This window comes from Neolamprologus brichardi, chromosome 12, assembly GCF_056152115.1.
Source record: "Neolamprologus brichardi isolate AB-2024 chromosome 12, ASM5615211v1, whole genome shotgun sequence".
NCBI lineage: Eukaryota > Metazoa > Chordata > Actinopteri > Cichliformes > Cichlidae > Neolamprologus > Neolamprologus brichardi.
The window spans coordinates 24164550-24177034 of NC_142115.1; the positions used below are offsets into that span (position 1 = coordinate 24164550).

The 12485-nt window shown below is 40.8% G+C and overlaps 1 protein-coding gene across 2 annotated transcripts; it reads left to right on the forward strand.

The window, feature by feature from the left end:
• Positions 1-8: 8 nt before the first annotated feature.
• On the forward strand, positions 9-12044 carry rab3c (RAB3C, member RAS oncogene family). 2 transcript variants are annotated; one of them, XM_006789787.3, is made up of 5 exons: positions 9-160; positions 1856-2077; positions 5595-5713; positions 9382-9506; positions 9696-12044. In XM_006789787.3, the coding sequence occupies exons 1-5, from the start codon at positions 143-145 to the stop codon at positions 9884-9886; spliced, it is 675 nt and encodes a 224-aa protein (XP_006789850.1). In that variant the 5' UTR covers positions 9-142; the 3' UTR covers positions 9887-12044. The 2 variants fall into 2 exon arrangements, with proteins under 2 accessions (XP_006789850.1, XP_006789851.1); XM_006789788.3 differs by lacking the exon at positions 9-160 and adding an exon at positions 565-811.
• The last annotated feature ends 441 nt before the right edge of the window (positions 12045-12485 follow it).

The window sequence follows — 12485 nt, forward strand, 5'->3', positions numbered from 1 at the left end:
CGACAGTGACGCAAAAGGAGAGGCTATTATATTTGCTTCCTGAAAAAAAAGACGAAATTATGCTCCTGAGCCGGGAGTTTATTGGATGCAAGAGAGAGCTGTAAAACAAAGATTTGTAAAAGACAAATAAACTGATAATTGAATGGACTTGTATGGGAAGGTAAGATTCGCGATTTTTTAATATATAGGCAAACTATAGCAGATACCCATAAAATGTTTTTATCCCTGCACTCTTGATTTTGCATGGCAGGGAGCGTCTGTACACGACATAGACTACTGTTATCTGTTACTCTGACGCCCGTCAAAGGGTGAACTACAAAGGTTTTCTCTTTCTCTAAATATTTCAGTTGGTGACAGTTGGACTGAGCTGCATGCTGAGTAATGTAGTCAAATCTCTTCTTTTGATGCTGCAGTTTTCCTCCGCTCTCCTCCGGTGCAAAAACTACAACCCCCGTCTACGGGGTGACTGTGACGTCACATACACGCACGAAACCTGCTTTTCCACCCTCCTCGTGTGCTCGTGCTCGGCTCACGCGAGCCAGCCTTTTTCGTCTGCTCGCGGGGTGGAGGGGAGGGGTGAGAGGCGGGCGCGTGCCAGATCGGAGGGGGACAGCTCCCAGGTGCTGAAATTGGTCGGAGCTCCACAGAGAGAAAGCGAGAGACAGAGGGGGGAAGAAAACCAGCGCCCGCATTAGATTCAGATATATACATATATTAATATAGATTTAAAAGAAAACGCATTCTACTAAAATAAAAAAATAAAACAAAAACCAGGGCCAGATACAGATAGAACCGAGGCCTCCAAAAACAGGTTTGTTCACATAAATGTCCTCAACGCTTCTTCTTCTTCTTCTTCTCTTTTTTTCTGTAGCTTATAGTCGTAATTGCGTGGAAGAATTTCATTGATAGATAAAAATGACCTGCCCAGAATTGGTCGCCGAAACACTAGCTGGCATGCGGCTTCTCGCTCATCCGCGGGGTGTAATTTTATAGCAGAGCTTCTTGCTTTATGCGGTGCGTGTAAATGACATCGTTGCAGCGATATTTTCAAAACTGTGTCCTTGCAAAAACACTCCTCGGTGGTGTTGTTTCATACGCGGAAGCGAACGGAAGTCCTGATCTTGTGCGTGATGGAGGTCCGGCATCATTTATTAACTGCACAGGTTTGGCACAGAGGCTTTGTCGGAACATTCACCTTGGAGGCGGATATGACTGTGCTGGTGTCGTCCTGTTCGTAGTACTCTCGTCCTCGGAGGTCGCTGGCTGCTGACAGCTTGCACTGAAACGGTTTGGGTAGATGCTTTGCTAAGGTGAAAGATCCATGTGTGCTCTGCCCTTTGTATAACACCAGTGTGTGGTAATATGGGATGAGATTTGACGTTTTTATCAAACAGAAGTCAATTTCTAGAAGAAAACTTCACAGAGGAAAAAATCAGTGAGTCTTAAGGTTTAAATAGGTCAATACAATATGAATAGGAGTTGTGTAAAATTAAACATTAAAAGATCTGAATCTGAAATATTGCCCTTGCTCTCTCTGCCATAACATCAATCATCTTCATATGTTAAAGAAAGTATTTTAAGAAAAAATCAGGCTTTTAAAAGTCCTGGTTATCTAACAGTCATCGATACAACAGCTTGTGGTGCTGCTCATGCTGGTTTGCCTTACACAGCCTTCTGTCACCTCTGATCTGGCCTCGTAGAACAAGCTTGCACTTTTTACTCTGCATCTGTCTGCAGCCCTCTCTTTTACTTTTTGGTCAATAGATATGAACCATCTTAAAAAGCACTTTTCTAAAATTGTTTCCAACCCTTTGGATTAACCTCCCCTCCCCAATCTCTTTCCTTGTTTTTGCAGATGGCTGCCACTCAGGATGCGAAAGGAAAAGGAGAGGGAGGGGAAAATTTTGACTATATGTTTAAGCTGCTGATCATTGGTAACAGCAGCGTGGGCAAAACGTCTTTCCTGTTCCGCTATGCAGACGATGCCTTCACCTCAGCTTTCGTCAGCACCGTGGGCATCGACTTCAAAGTGAAGACTGTGTACAAGAATGACAAGAGGATCAAACTGCAGATCTGGGTATGAAATATTCAAACGCGAGCATTAAACATTTAGAAATGAGCCACAAAATATTTGACTGACGACCTAGCCAGAAGAAACAACTTGACGAATTTTGTTGAGAAGGAACGCTCTTTTAGAACCTGGATTCCTATGTAATGCCATCTGAGCACAAGCAAAAGTTTGTGTCATATTTGAGTCTGTGAGGACGTAAGAGACCTGAAATGACACCAAAGCAAGCTTTAATGGTGATAGTCCAGGGCATAAACAAAGTCCAGAATCTATCAAATGAATTGCAAAATAGGAGTTCCAAAACTTAGTAATCACTAGGAACATCAGCTAAGTAGGAGTACTCAACAAAGGAAAAGGGGAGACTGAGATAAAATATATAAAAGGTAATACAGGAAGTGGAAACTGCAAGGAACACAGACACAGAGAGCAACACTTAGCAAAATAAAACAGGAAGAGCCACAACTGAACTGATAAAAACAAAAAGACCAACACAAAGACGAGACTGAAGGAACAAAATGGGAACACTAAAGGGAACTAATAACCCTAAAGTCATCTATGCCTAAACTACAACTAAACAACTACAATCCTGAGCATCAGAAGGAGGAAAAACTCATAAGCATAAGGAAATACAAAATGAAAACTAAAGAACAATCTCTCGTTTCCCTCCACCTTTGTGTTCCTGCTGAATGACCCCTGTTTGTAAATGGCTGTCAATCTATCACTTTGTCCTGACCTCTGTCCATATCTTCTTGTGTTTCAAGGATTCGATTGCTTTATATTTGGCAAAGTAAAAAAAAAACCCACAACTGCACACAAAGGTATTAATTTAGATATTGGATAGAACATAACCACATTAGCTCTGTGTTTGGATTTGAATTTTATCTATTATCTCAATTCACATCAAAACATATCTCTAGTGATTTCTTCATCATTCTTACAGATTTCTCACATTTCTCTCTAATTTGTTTACATTCTTCCAAATCAGTTGATGAGTTTGTAAAAATTTTCCCTGTGATTGATGTCTTTTCACACAGAGAAAAATCCAAGTGAACTCCAAGTGAACCAAAATGCATCACTGCAAACCACGTGAGAATGGTCAATCTGTTTATTGGCCAGATGTGACCGCGGGTGACGCAGCAAAAGTAAATACAGGAAGAAGGTGCTCTAGACTATTGGAGAACATGGAGAATTTAGGTGTGAAGACGCTCTTAGAAAACGTGTGGTGCATTAAGCTGGTCGCTTAATTAACTCCATAAAGCTTCAGGAAAGGCTATAATGTGTTTGACACTCTAGTGTAAGCACTGAGACAGATGGAAGCTTCAACATCATTGACAAGATACTAGTAAGTGTTAGTTTGCCGCCCAGTGGGAGAGGAAACAGAAGCAACACCTTCTCTAGAACGTGTGGGAAACTGAAGAATGTCTGAGTTTGTTTAATTAGGAGTTCATCTGAGCTGTGAAACCAGATTGTCTCACTACACCTCTGAGATAGTGGGGAGAAGCAGAAAGCTTCTTGCTCTCTTTCTGTTTCTTTCACTTCCTTTCCACTCACTTACTTTCTGTTTTCTTTCTGTATTGCCACAAGTGTCAGCTTTCCTTCAGAGGTTCTGCTCTCTTGTTTGTCATCATAGCTGACTTTCTCAGCAATTAGCAATCCCCCAGACATTCGGCGTCTGCAAATCACATAGCGAAACAAAGCAAAGGCGCTTGTCAGGATGTGGAAACGGACTTTGAACAGTCAAATAATTGGCTGATGGAGTTAATGTGTTTCCATCATAAGCATAGAAAAGCATATTCAGAGAGAAAATCACTGGCCTCGCGTTCATGTAATCAGCCTGTTGCTTTTAACTGGGCTAAGAAAGAGCTGTGACACACACTAAGTGCCCATCTAAGGTGATGGGTATTGGCTAATGTCACTGCGGTATGCACATCCTTAATCTGCTGAGGGATAAAACTGCATGTTGCATCACAGAGCTGTCCCTACTGTCGCATTAGGCTGAGCTGAATGAAACCAAGAGTGCTGGCAGCGTCATCATAGTGGAAAAACAGAAACTCACTTCACTCAATGAAGAAGTGAGTCGGGCTCCCTCTCCACTTGAAGCAGCTTGTTGGATTGATTTCTGGTGAATTGCAGACTACAAGCAAAGCTTTTCAAGGAGCTCAAATTCTCTGTACTCAAGCAGATTTTTTCCCTCTCGCTCCATCTTTTTAAGCAACTCACTAAAACATCCTTGAAATGCAAAGGTCATTGTCCAGCACTCGGCCGAGAATCAAAAGGCTTCTAAAACACTTCAAATTGAAAGAAAGGAACAAGACTGTGGTTGCACTAGTATTCATACGATTGGTGGATAACTTCATATATGCACAGTGAGAGTGAACAAGTTTCTGAAACATATCTTCCCCTTTTTATGTTGGTCAGTCCACAAAATAAGCTGTTTATGCAGAACCACACAGACTAGCTGCTGACATTAAAAATGCACGTTTGCATGCATTCATTTTTGCAGCATTGTCAACTGACAAAAGGTCCGAGCCGTGCTGTGCGTGGAAGCTCGGCAGGCTGTGAGCTCTGTCTTTGTGGAGTGAAGGTCAGAGCTGTCCTCTGGCTATAACAGGCACACTGTTGCGGTCATGTGCAGTATGACAGAAAGCAAAAGTACTGTGGCAAATACAATCCACTGCTGCCTTCTGGGCTTCTGTTTAACAAGAGCCAAGTAGATCAGCCAGAAGTCCTCTGTCATGTTTCACAGACGGCTGTGAGCACACTTGTTGTGGGTGTAACAACAGCTCAGTAAACATACAGTATCTTACTGGGATTTCTGGTTATGTAACTGTGTGTAAAATTGCAGGTCTGCACATATTTAAGCAATCACAGAAACATTTATCGTGATAAAGCTGCCCGGATCTATTTTTCTTTGTTTCTCATGAACAAAAAACTTCATCTGTCTGTACTGACATCTCAGCAAAGCCTGTGGCGAGTGCTTGCTTTTGCCAGGGCGATCTGTGTGCAGTGTGCTGCTCCTCAAATGCTGTGTAATCACTCGCTTTGCTTCTGAGCATTTGGTCCAGACTCACAAACAACGAGCAGGTTTCTCGAGGTTCAGATCATTGTACTTCTATATTTTACCCCCTTTTTCTAAGAAATATATGTCATGAAGCTGAGCTTTTAATCCTGCACCACTGAGTATTCAACACTACTGAGCGATTATCAATTATTACTGAGGAGAGAAAAGAATCAATCACATCAGCCAAAACTGAATTGCTCTTTTTTGGCACTTCATCAATGCATCACCAGTGAGGCAATTAGTATAATGATTGTTTCTGCATCATGGGCACAGTAAATGAAGCTGTGAACATGTGTGTATATAACGTTCCAAACTTAAACTTATTTGATTTAAACCAAGCAAATGTCTCCATTTGAATCATGTTTGCGCAATCGGCTTATTCATATGTTGCATGTGGCTGAAGCTGACAGTGTAAAGTGCAGTTAGCTGCTCACAGCAGTGATAAATCTTGTTTTCTGTGCGCAGGACACAGCGGGCCAAGAGCGCTACAGGACCATCACCACTGCCTACTACCGCGGGGCCATGGGCTTCATCCTCATGTACGACATCACCAATGAGGAGTCCTTTGGTGCTGTGCAGGACTGGTGAGTTATGGCTGCCCATATTTGTCAGTTTTGTGTGACAGGTGTCATCTCTAGGCCCTTTTTATTCTGGATATCATTTGCATCACATCCGCATATCAGGCCTGTTTGTTTTCATAATGCATGCAGTTCATATCTGTTGAGGCTGATGCGAGTAATGGCAGTCTTTAGTCTGATTTTAAACATGCTGTGGTGGAGCCTGCTCCTAAAAATTATCCAACTTCAAACTTCATTTCTAAACTCTCTTTAATTTCCGAGGTCCTGGAGAAAGTCTTCATCTCCGGTCTCTCAGTTGGATCATGTTGTTGGAATTAAAGCAAATACAGTACAAAGGTTAAAATCATATTCAGCCAGGCTATACAAAACTCTCATGCACCCCACTTTTATGTGGGGTCCTCAGCCTTTTTTTCAACTTTTATACTGGTCTCAGTATGGTTCATATAAATGTTGCACAGTTTTATCTGCCACTGGAACATAAATCTATGATTCCTCTGAAAGGCGTACTGGGCTGTCTGGAGAATGTTAAGACATGGATGCACTAAATCTTCTTAATTGAAAAAACAAAAACAGATTTTATTGTGTTTTTATAAACCCTCACCTCCACCACTTTGACCTTTTTTAACATTTTTTTAAAAAGCCCTTTGCAAGGAACCTGGGAGTTATCTCTTACTTCTGATAAATAGATAAATGCTGCATTTGAAAATCCGTTTTTATTCTTGGGCTTTTAAATCAGACTGAGTTCTGAGTATTTTTATTTGTGTTGCTTTTCTCATGTTTTCTCACTAAATGTTTTCCTTTTTAAATTCTTTTTGTTCAGTGTTTTATGTCATTTGCTTCTTTTAACTGTACCACACTTTGGTCAGCAGCAGCTTTTAAGTGTGCTATAAACTAAACTTGACTTAATGTTGTACATGATTGATACTTCTTCTGTTCCTCTCTTGTGAATATCAATGCATTTGCTATGCAGCTTTCTTTGAGTGTGCAGCAACTGTTTGCATGGACTGATTAAATTCTGGTGGTCTTTCTGTTAGGACACTGGGGTAGCTCAAGTCTCACCTTTACTTTGTTTATTCATATTGTGGGACAACACTTTCCTTGCAATTATTCAACATCACAACTGTGGAATAGCAGATAAGACTGTGACATAGTCATGGATATAAACTTAACCTAACTTGTTAGCGGAGATAGTTTGAGTTCCTTGTGAGTCTGAGCTGTTTTAACTTTCCAAAGTCCTCACAGTGGCCACAGCACTGTCTCACATTTGACAGGCTTGTTATGTAGTGTTTGCAGCGCTGTTGTCAGATTTAAGAATCAAGGAAGGGAACTTGTCAAGGTCATGGCTGCGGTCCATTCATGAGTCACTCAAGTGTCTGCGGGGTGTAACAGTAAGTCTGAGCCAAGTCTAACATCTGTGATTTATGATGATGCACCCAAGTCTAAAACGGGACTTAGAAGGCTTCATCGAATCAGGAAGTGGGTTTTTGGGTTAGAATTTTCACTCTAGCAACAAGATGTTCTCCTCAGTGTAACCATTACAGCACAACAGCATCAAAGATACATTAAAACATCAGATCCACCGCCCCTGACATGTCTTTTGGTTTACATTTTGCTGATCCTTCCTCTTGACTGTACAAAAGTGTTGGGATGGGAAACATCTTGTAGTTTATTTACACTGTTTCTTGCACTTTCCCAGCCTCACCCACTGCCAGCCAAAAGAGATAACAGGAGCTCAAACTGTGCATTTTTGAGAGGAAAGATTTGTGAATCAACAGAGGCTCATCCTTATGATGTAAATGTTGTAGCAGCTGCACTGAGTTATACATATTGCGGCACTTTTGCAGTTGATCCAACTTCATACTTCATTTCTAAACTCTCTTTAATTTCTGAGGTCCTGGAGAAAGTCTTCATCTCCGGTCTCTCAGTTGGATCATGTTGTTGGAATTAAAGGAACTACAGTACAAAGGTTAAAATTATATTAAGCTGGGCTATACAAAATTCTCATGCAGCCCACTTTTATGTGGGGTCCTCATAAAAGTGGGCTGCATGAGAAATTCTTTGTGTGACTTGTATGATAAATACCATTACTGTACTGAGCTGTCTTCTCCGCTCCAGTCACTCAGCTGTTAAAGTGTTTAATCTAACAAAACAAATATTTGTTGTTTAACTGGAAATTAAATGTTTAAAAAAAATCTGCTGGGGTTCTGTACTTCAGCAGGAACCGCTTCATATCATCTGCCTGATTGGTATTCAAGCGATTTTTCTGTTACTGTAAGCCAGAAAGGCTTTCTTGTAAAGACAGCTCAGAGCCAGACACACCTATTATTCTTTTAAGGCCTGCTTGATACTTTAATAGAGCGCTGCAGTCTGAGCACAGTCTGTGATGGGTATCTCAATTAATGGAGCCAAGTGTGTCACTCGCAGCAACCATCCAGGAGAGTCACCTCTGAACTTGTTCACCAGACGGTGCACAAATCCATCAGCTGTACACAAAAGAAGAGGCTCTTTTTCTTTTCTTTTTTTTACCTGCCACATAACCAGAATCCTTTTTTTTTTTTTGCCTTTACCACAGGCCTCAGCTCTGATTTCTCTCTCTCTCCCTTGTTCCTTGTGACAAGGTTGGAGGAAAAAAATAGAGGTTGCCATGGCAACGGCTGCTTCCCTGACAGTGGCTGACTAAAGCTTGTGACGCGCTCATTTCCTGCCTGTGTCATAGGAAAATGAGGGAAGCGCTGTGAGATTGACATCAACTGCTTAAGATTCCAATAAAATAAATATTGGACAGCAATAGGAAAAAAGGCACTTACCTGTTTAATATAACACCTCTTAATTACTTGTGTTGCTTCGTTAAATGCGATACAAACACAAGTGCTATTTTTTTTCTTGGTCAGTGAACAATACCTGCACGTACATTCCGGCTGACCCACATCTGAAGCAATAAAACAAGACAGAACTGGACAGAGAGCAGCGGCGTGCCGACATCATGCTGCTTTCTCTCTCTCTCTCTCTGAGATGTTGTTTCTTCCTTTTTCTATGGCTGGCTCCTTCTCTCCTGTTTTCAGCCTGTGGTGTGTTTACTGCCCTACTTTCTGTCAAAACTGCAACACCACGGGAGGAATTTGTTCCTTAAATTCCTTCCCAGATTGCTAGCAGCCTGCAGAGGTAAGAGCCATTCAAGCAGCTCACTGATTTGCTGTGAGAACCTTGTTCATGTGGATGTCGTTATTAGCATGTAATGATATTAACACTTGACACAGTTCACAAAACTATTCTAACAATGGAATCCAGTGTTTCCCGTATGTGTGTTTGTGACTAAAGCCTAAAAGCTTTATAGCTATCTAAATATAAATTGTAAATATCTAAAAAAAATAGCAAATAATGACCTACATTACAGCAACAGTGACTACGAGTTTTCAGAACAGAGCTGTCACTGACCCACTTTTCCGCAATGCCATCAGTGATTCAGATATGACACGATGCCAAACAAAAGGAGATGCAATCACTGTTCATGACCGGCCCAAATGGTGGACAGATTTACATCTTGCCCTTTCTTCCCGTCCAATAAAAAAGTTGCACAGAATCTGTTTCTAGCACTTTCTGATAAGAAACCCGGCAAACAGCACTAATGTGAATGTGATGTATTTTTGTTGTGTTTTCTTTCTGATTACGTGCAGGTCAACCCAGATAAAAACCTACTCGTGGGATAACGCGCAGGTGGTGCTGGCTGGGAATAAGTGTGATATGGAAGAAGAGAGAGTGGTCTCGGTGGATAATGGCAGACTGCTGGCGGAGCAGTTGGGTGGGTCTCAGAGCAACATTCAGCACTTGGTGTTTTTAAAATTGGGTTGCATCACAGTCTGGTTTTTGCAGAAAGACCTTTGACATTTATTTGTTTTGTACAGACAGTCAAGCTTGTTCTAAACAAACAAAAACACCCCACATTTATCTTGTGATCATTAATCGGTCATTTCTACGTTCTGATCTCAAGGTTTCGAGTTTTTTGAGACAAGCGCCAAGGACAACATCAACGTGAAGCAGACCTTTGAGCGTCTCGTCGACCTAATTTGCGACAAGATGTCTGAGAGTTTGGACGCTGATCCTGCTGTCACCACGGGAGCGCCCACTGCCAAACTCACAGACAGCGCTCCACCCCTCCAGCAGCCCGGCTGCAATTGTTAGTGAGCCATGTCAGGGAGCAGAAGGAGAGCAGCACAGGTCCTGTAAGGTGGTAAAAAATTGTTCTCCCTGAGCGTTATCACTCCTGCTATAGTGCTGCTTTCCCCTGGACTACACTTCAAACCCCGATTAGTAGTAGAATTACAAAAATCTGTCCTATTATCTCTTAACTTTATCACCTTATATCAATAGCAAATAACCAGGAAAACAAACGTGGCTGTTGTAAGATGCATAACATTACAGTATAACTTGAATACACAGACACCATATTCTCATTCTTTGGCTAGTTAGTGTGGTTACAAACCAAGTATGTTTCATAGGCTGCAAATAGTTCACACTGTACACTTAATCCTTAAGACCTTTAAAACCTATAATAATGATGATAATACCTTGAAGGATAGTCAGTGAGTGCTTTAATAAGCTTTTTATTTTTTATGTTTTTGTACAGTATGTTTTTTCCTTTTATAGGTTCCTGAAGCTGCCAAATCTATGATTTAGTGCACTATAGGATGTAGCGGCTTTCTTTTGTGTAACGTGTGTGTGTGTGGCTGTTGTGTGACTGCACACTAAGTGAGTGCGGGTTTGCGTGAATGCGAGTATTATGTCCGACTGCAACTTCGCCATCTTAAAATCATCTACCTTGGAAAAAAGTGGCCTTTTAGCATCTTCAATACGGCCTCTGTAAGTCCCTCTGTCCTGTTTTACTGTTGGAGTATGTGTAACGTTGACGTGAGTACTGTTCCGACCTCCGCTGTCTGTAGATGTGATTCCTCTAAGTATATCTAATAAGTATATCTTAAGCAACCATTTCCATGTGCTTAGCCTCCAAGACACTCTTTTATAGTTTGATCCAATGAGCATGCTGCCAAAAACTCAATAATGTGTGCTGTTTTATTTTAAGATAGGCCTTACCCAAACCTAACCATCCCCTGCTCCACATGAAAACAATGATTTAGCATTCCATTAAAGGAAAAATCTCTTACTGTCAAAGCACAGCTCACTGTATGCGATACACAACAAATGATCAGCTCTGTCATGGAATAAACAGCCATATATTAAAATATGTTTAAGTTTTGACTCAGCATGCTTAAATTCCATGTTTGTATAATAAAATTAAGTCCTCCATCCTACCCCCACCCTCTGAAAAAATTGACAACAATGTAAAAAGGGAAACTTCTCATAGCGGGCATATACCGTACTCTAGTGTCTTAATGTTAATTCCATGTAATAGAAACGTCGTAGGTTGTTTGAAAAGCCAGAAAAGTTTCAGTTCTGCTAGTCTTAGAAGAAAAAAATTGTGCCAAAACATTACAGTTCTTTTCACATCGTCGGTTGTTTGTCACATAGTTGAATAAAAGCTCTAAACAATTGCATGAAGTCAGTCCTGATATACCTGTGTAGATTTATATGATAAGATACTGTATATATCACGCTGTGTTACAGATTTAGGAGCATTGTCATGGCGTTCGCCGTGAGATGCAATGGGCCAATAAGTGCAATATTTTATGAATTATACCCTGTACATAGTTTCTCCCGTCCTCGAGTACAATGACCCCAGCTGCCGTATGTGAGTGACAGTAGGTCAGAATAACTCGTAAAAACCCGAGGATGTGCTTCATTCAGTAACTGAATGTGCGACTGTAAGTGTGTATGTGTGCGTGTACCTGCCATATTGAAGAGACAAATTACGTAATATAGTGTACTGTTTGTGTATACCTTTTGTACAAATGTATTCACATACTATATGCTGTTCCTGCTAACTGTTGGTTGTTGACCGAACTTGTATTATCATGTCAAAATGCAGTGTTGTTGTGACAGATAGTCAGGGAGAAAACTTAGTCCATGACATATGCCATACTGTTTTACTAATGCCAAGAATAGGAATACACATGAACTAGTTTAAAGCGCCTGCGTGTACACATCTGTGTATGTGTGTGACATTATGATTTGATGCCAGTAGCCATGAAATAAATTACTGTAATGGTCGCATTCATTTCATAGAGGGATGGTTAGCCTCAGCCCAACAGTCACTAGAGTAAAAATGCCATTTTAAAACATTATGTCTTTACATATAACTGAATATATTTATTTGTTGGAGTGCAAGCAGACTAAGAAGTATGTTTTTGAGATTATAGGAAATAAATCCAATTCTATCTGCGGGCGTTTGTGTCCTTCGTGACTCTTTGTTCACTCGTGAAGCGTGAAGATTGCTCTCCAACCCGCACCTGATGTTTCAGTGAAATTGCTCTGGTTTCATTTTAAGGCAAAGTGCGCCACCTAGTGACACGATGCTGGATTAGCACCAGAGCGGAAGTGACGAATTTATGGTGAGTAGAACCCACTATAACTACAATGTACATTTGAACGTTGTACTTTTATCGCACTATTTTGAGTAGAAAATGTTGTATTTATCATTTTATTTACTTTTTTACTATAGTTTTACCTGATAGGCATTGTCATAGGTACACACTATTAACTGTAACTCGATTGGCGGTGCAATAAAAACACAATTGTGAAGCTACTTTAAGTATACAGTCACCAGACATTCCATTAGGTACACTTTGTTAGTACTGGTTGGGTCAAGCTTCATTCTTCATGACAA

What these genes read in the sequence shown, in the direction of transcription:
- rab3c (XM_006789787.3), top strand. An exon ending in TTTGGTGCTGTGCAGGACTG is followed by an intron (nt 5,714 to 9,381) that starts GTGAGTTATGGC and finishes GATTACGTGCAG; the next exon opens with GTCAACCCAGATAAAAACCT. An exon ending in ACTGCTGGCGGAGCAGTTGG is followed by an intron (nt 9,507 to 9,695) that starts GTGGGTCTCAGA and finishes TCTGATCTCAAG; the next exon opens with GTTTCGAGTTTTTTGAGACA.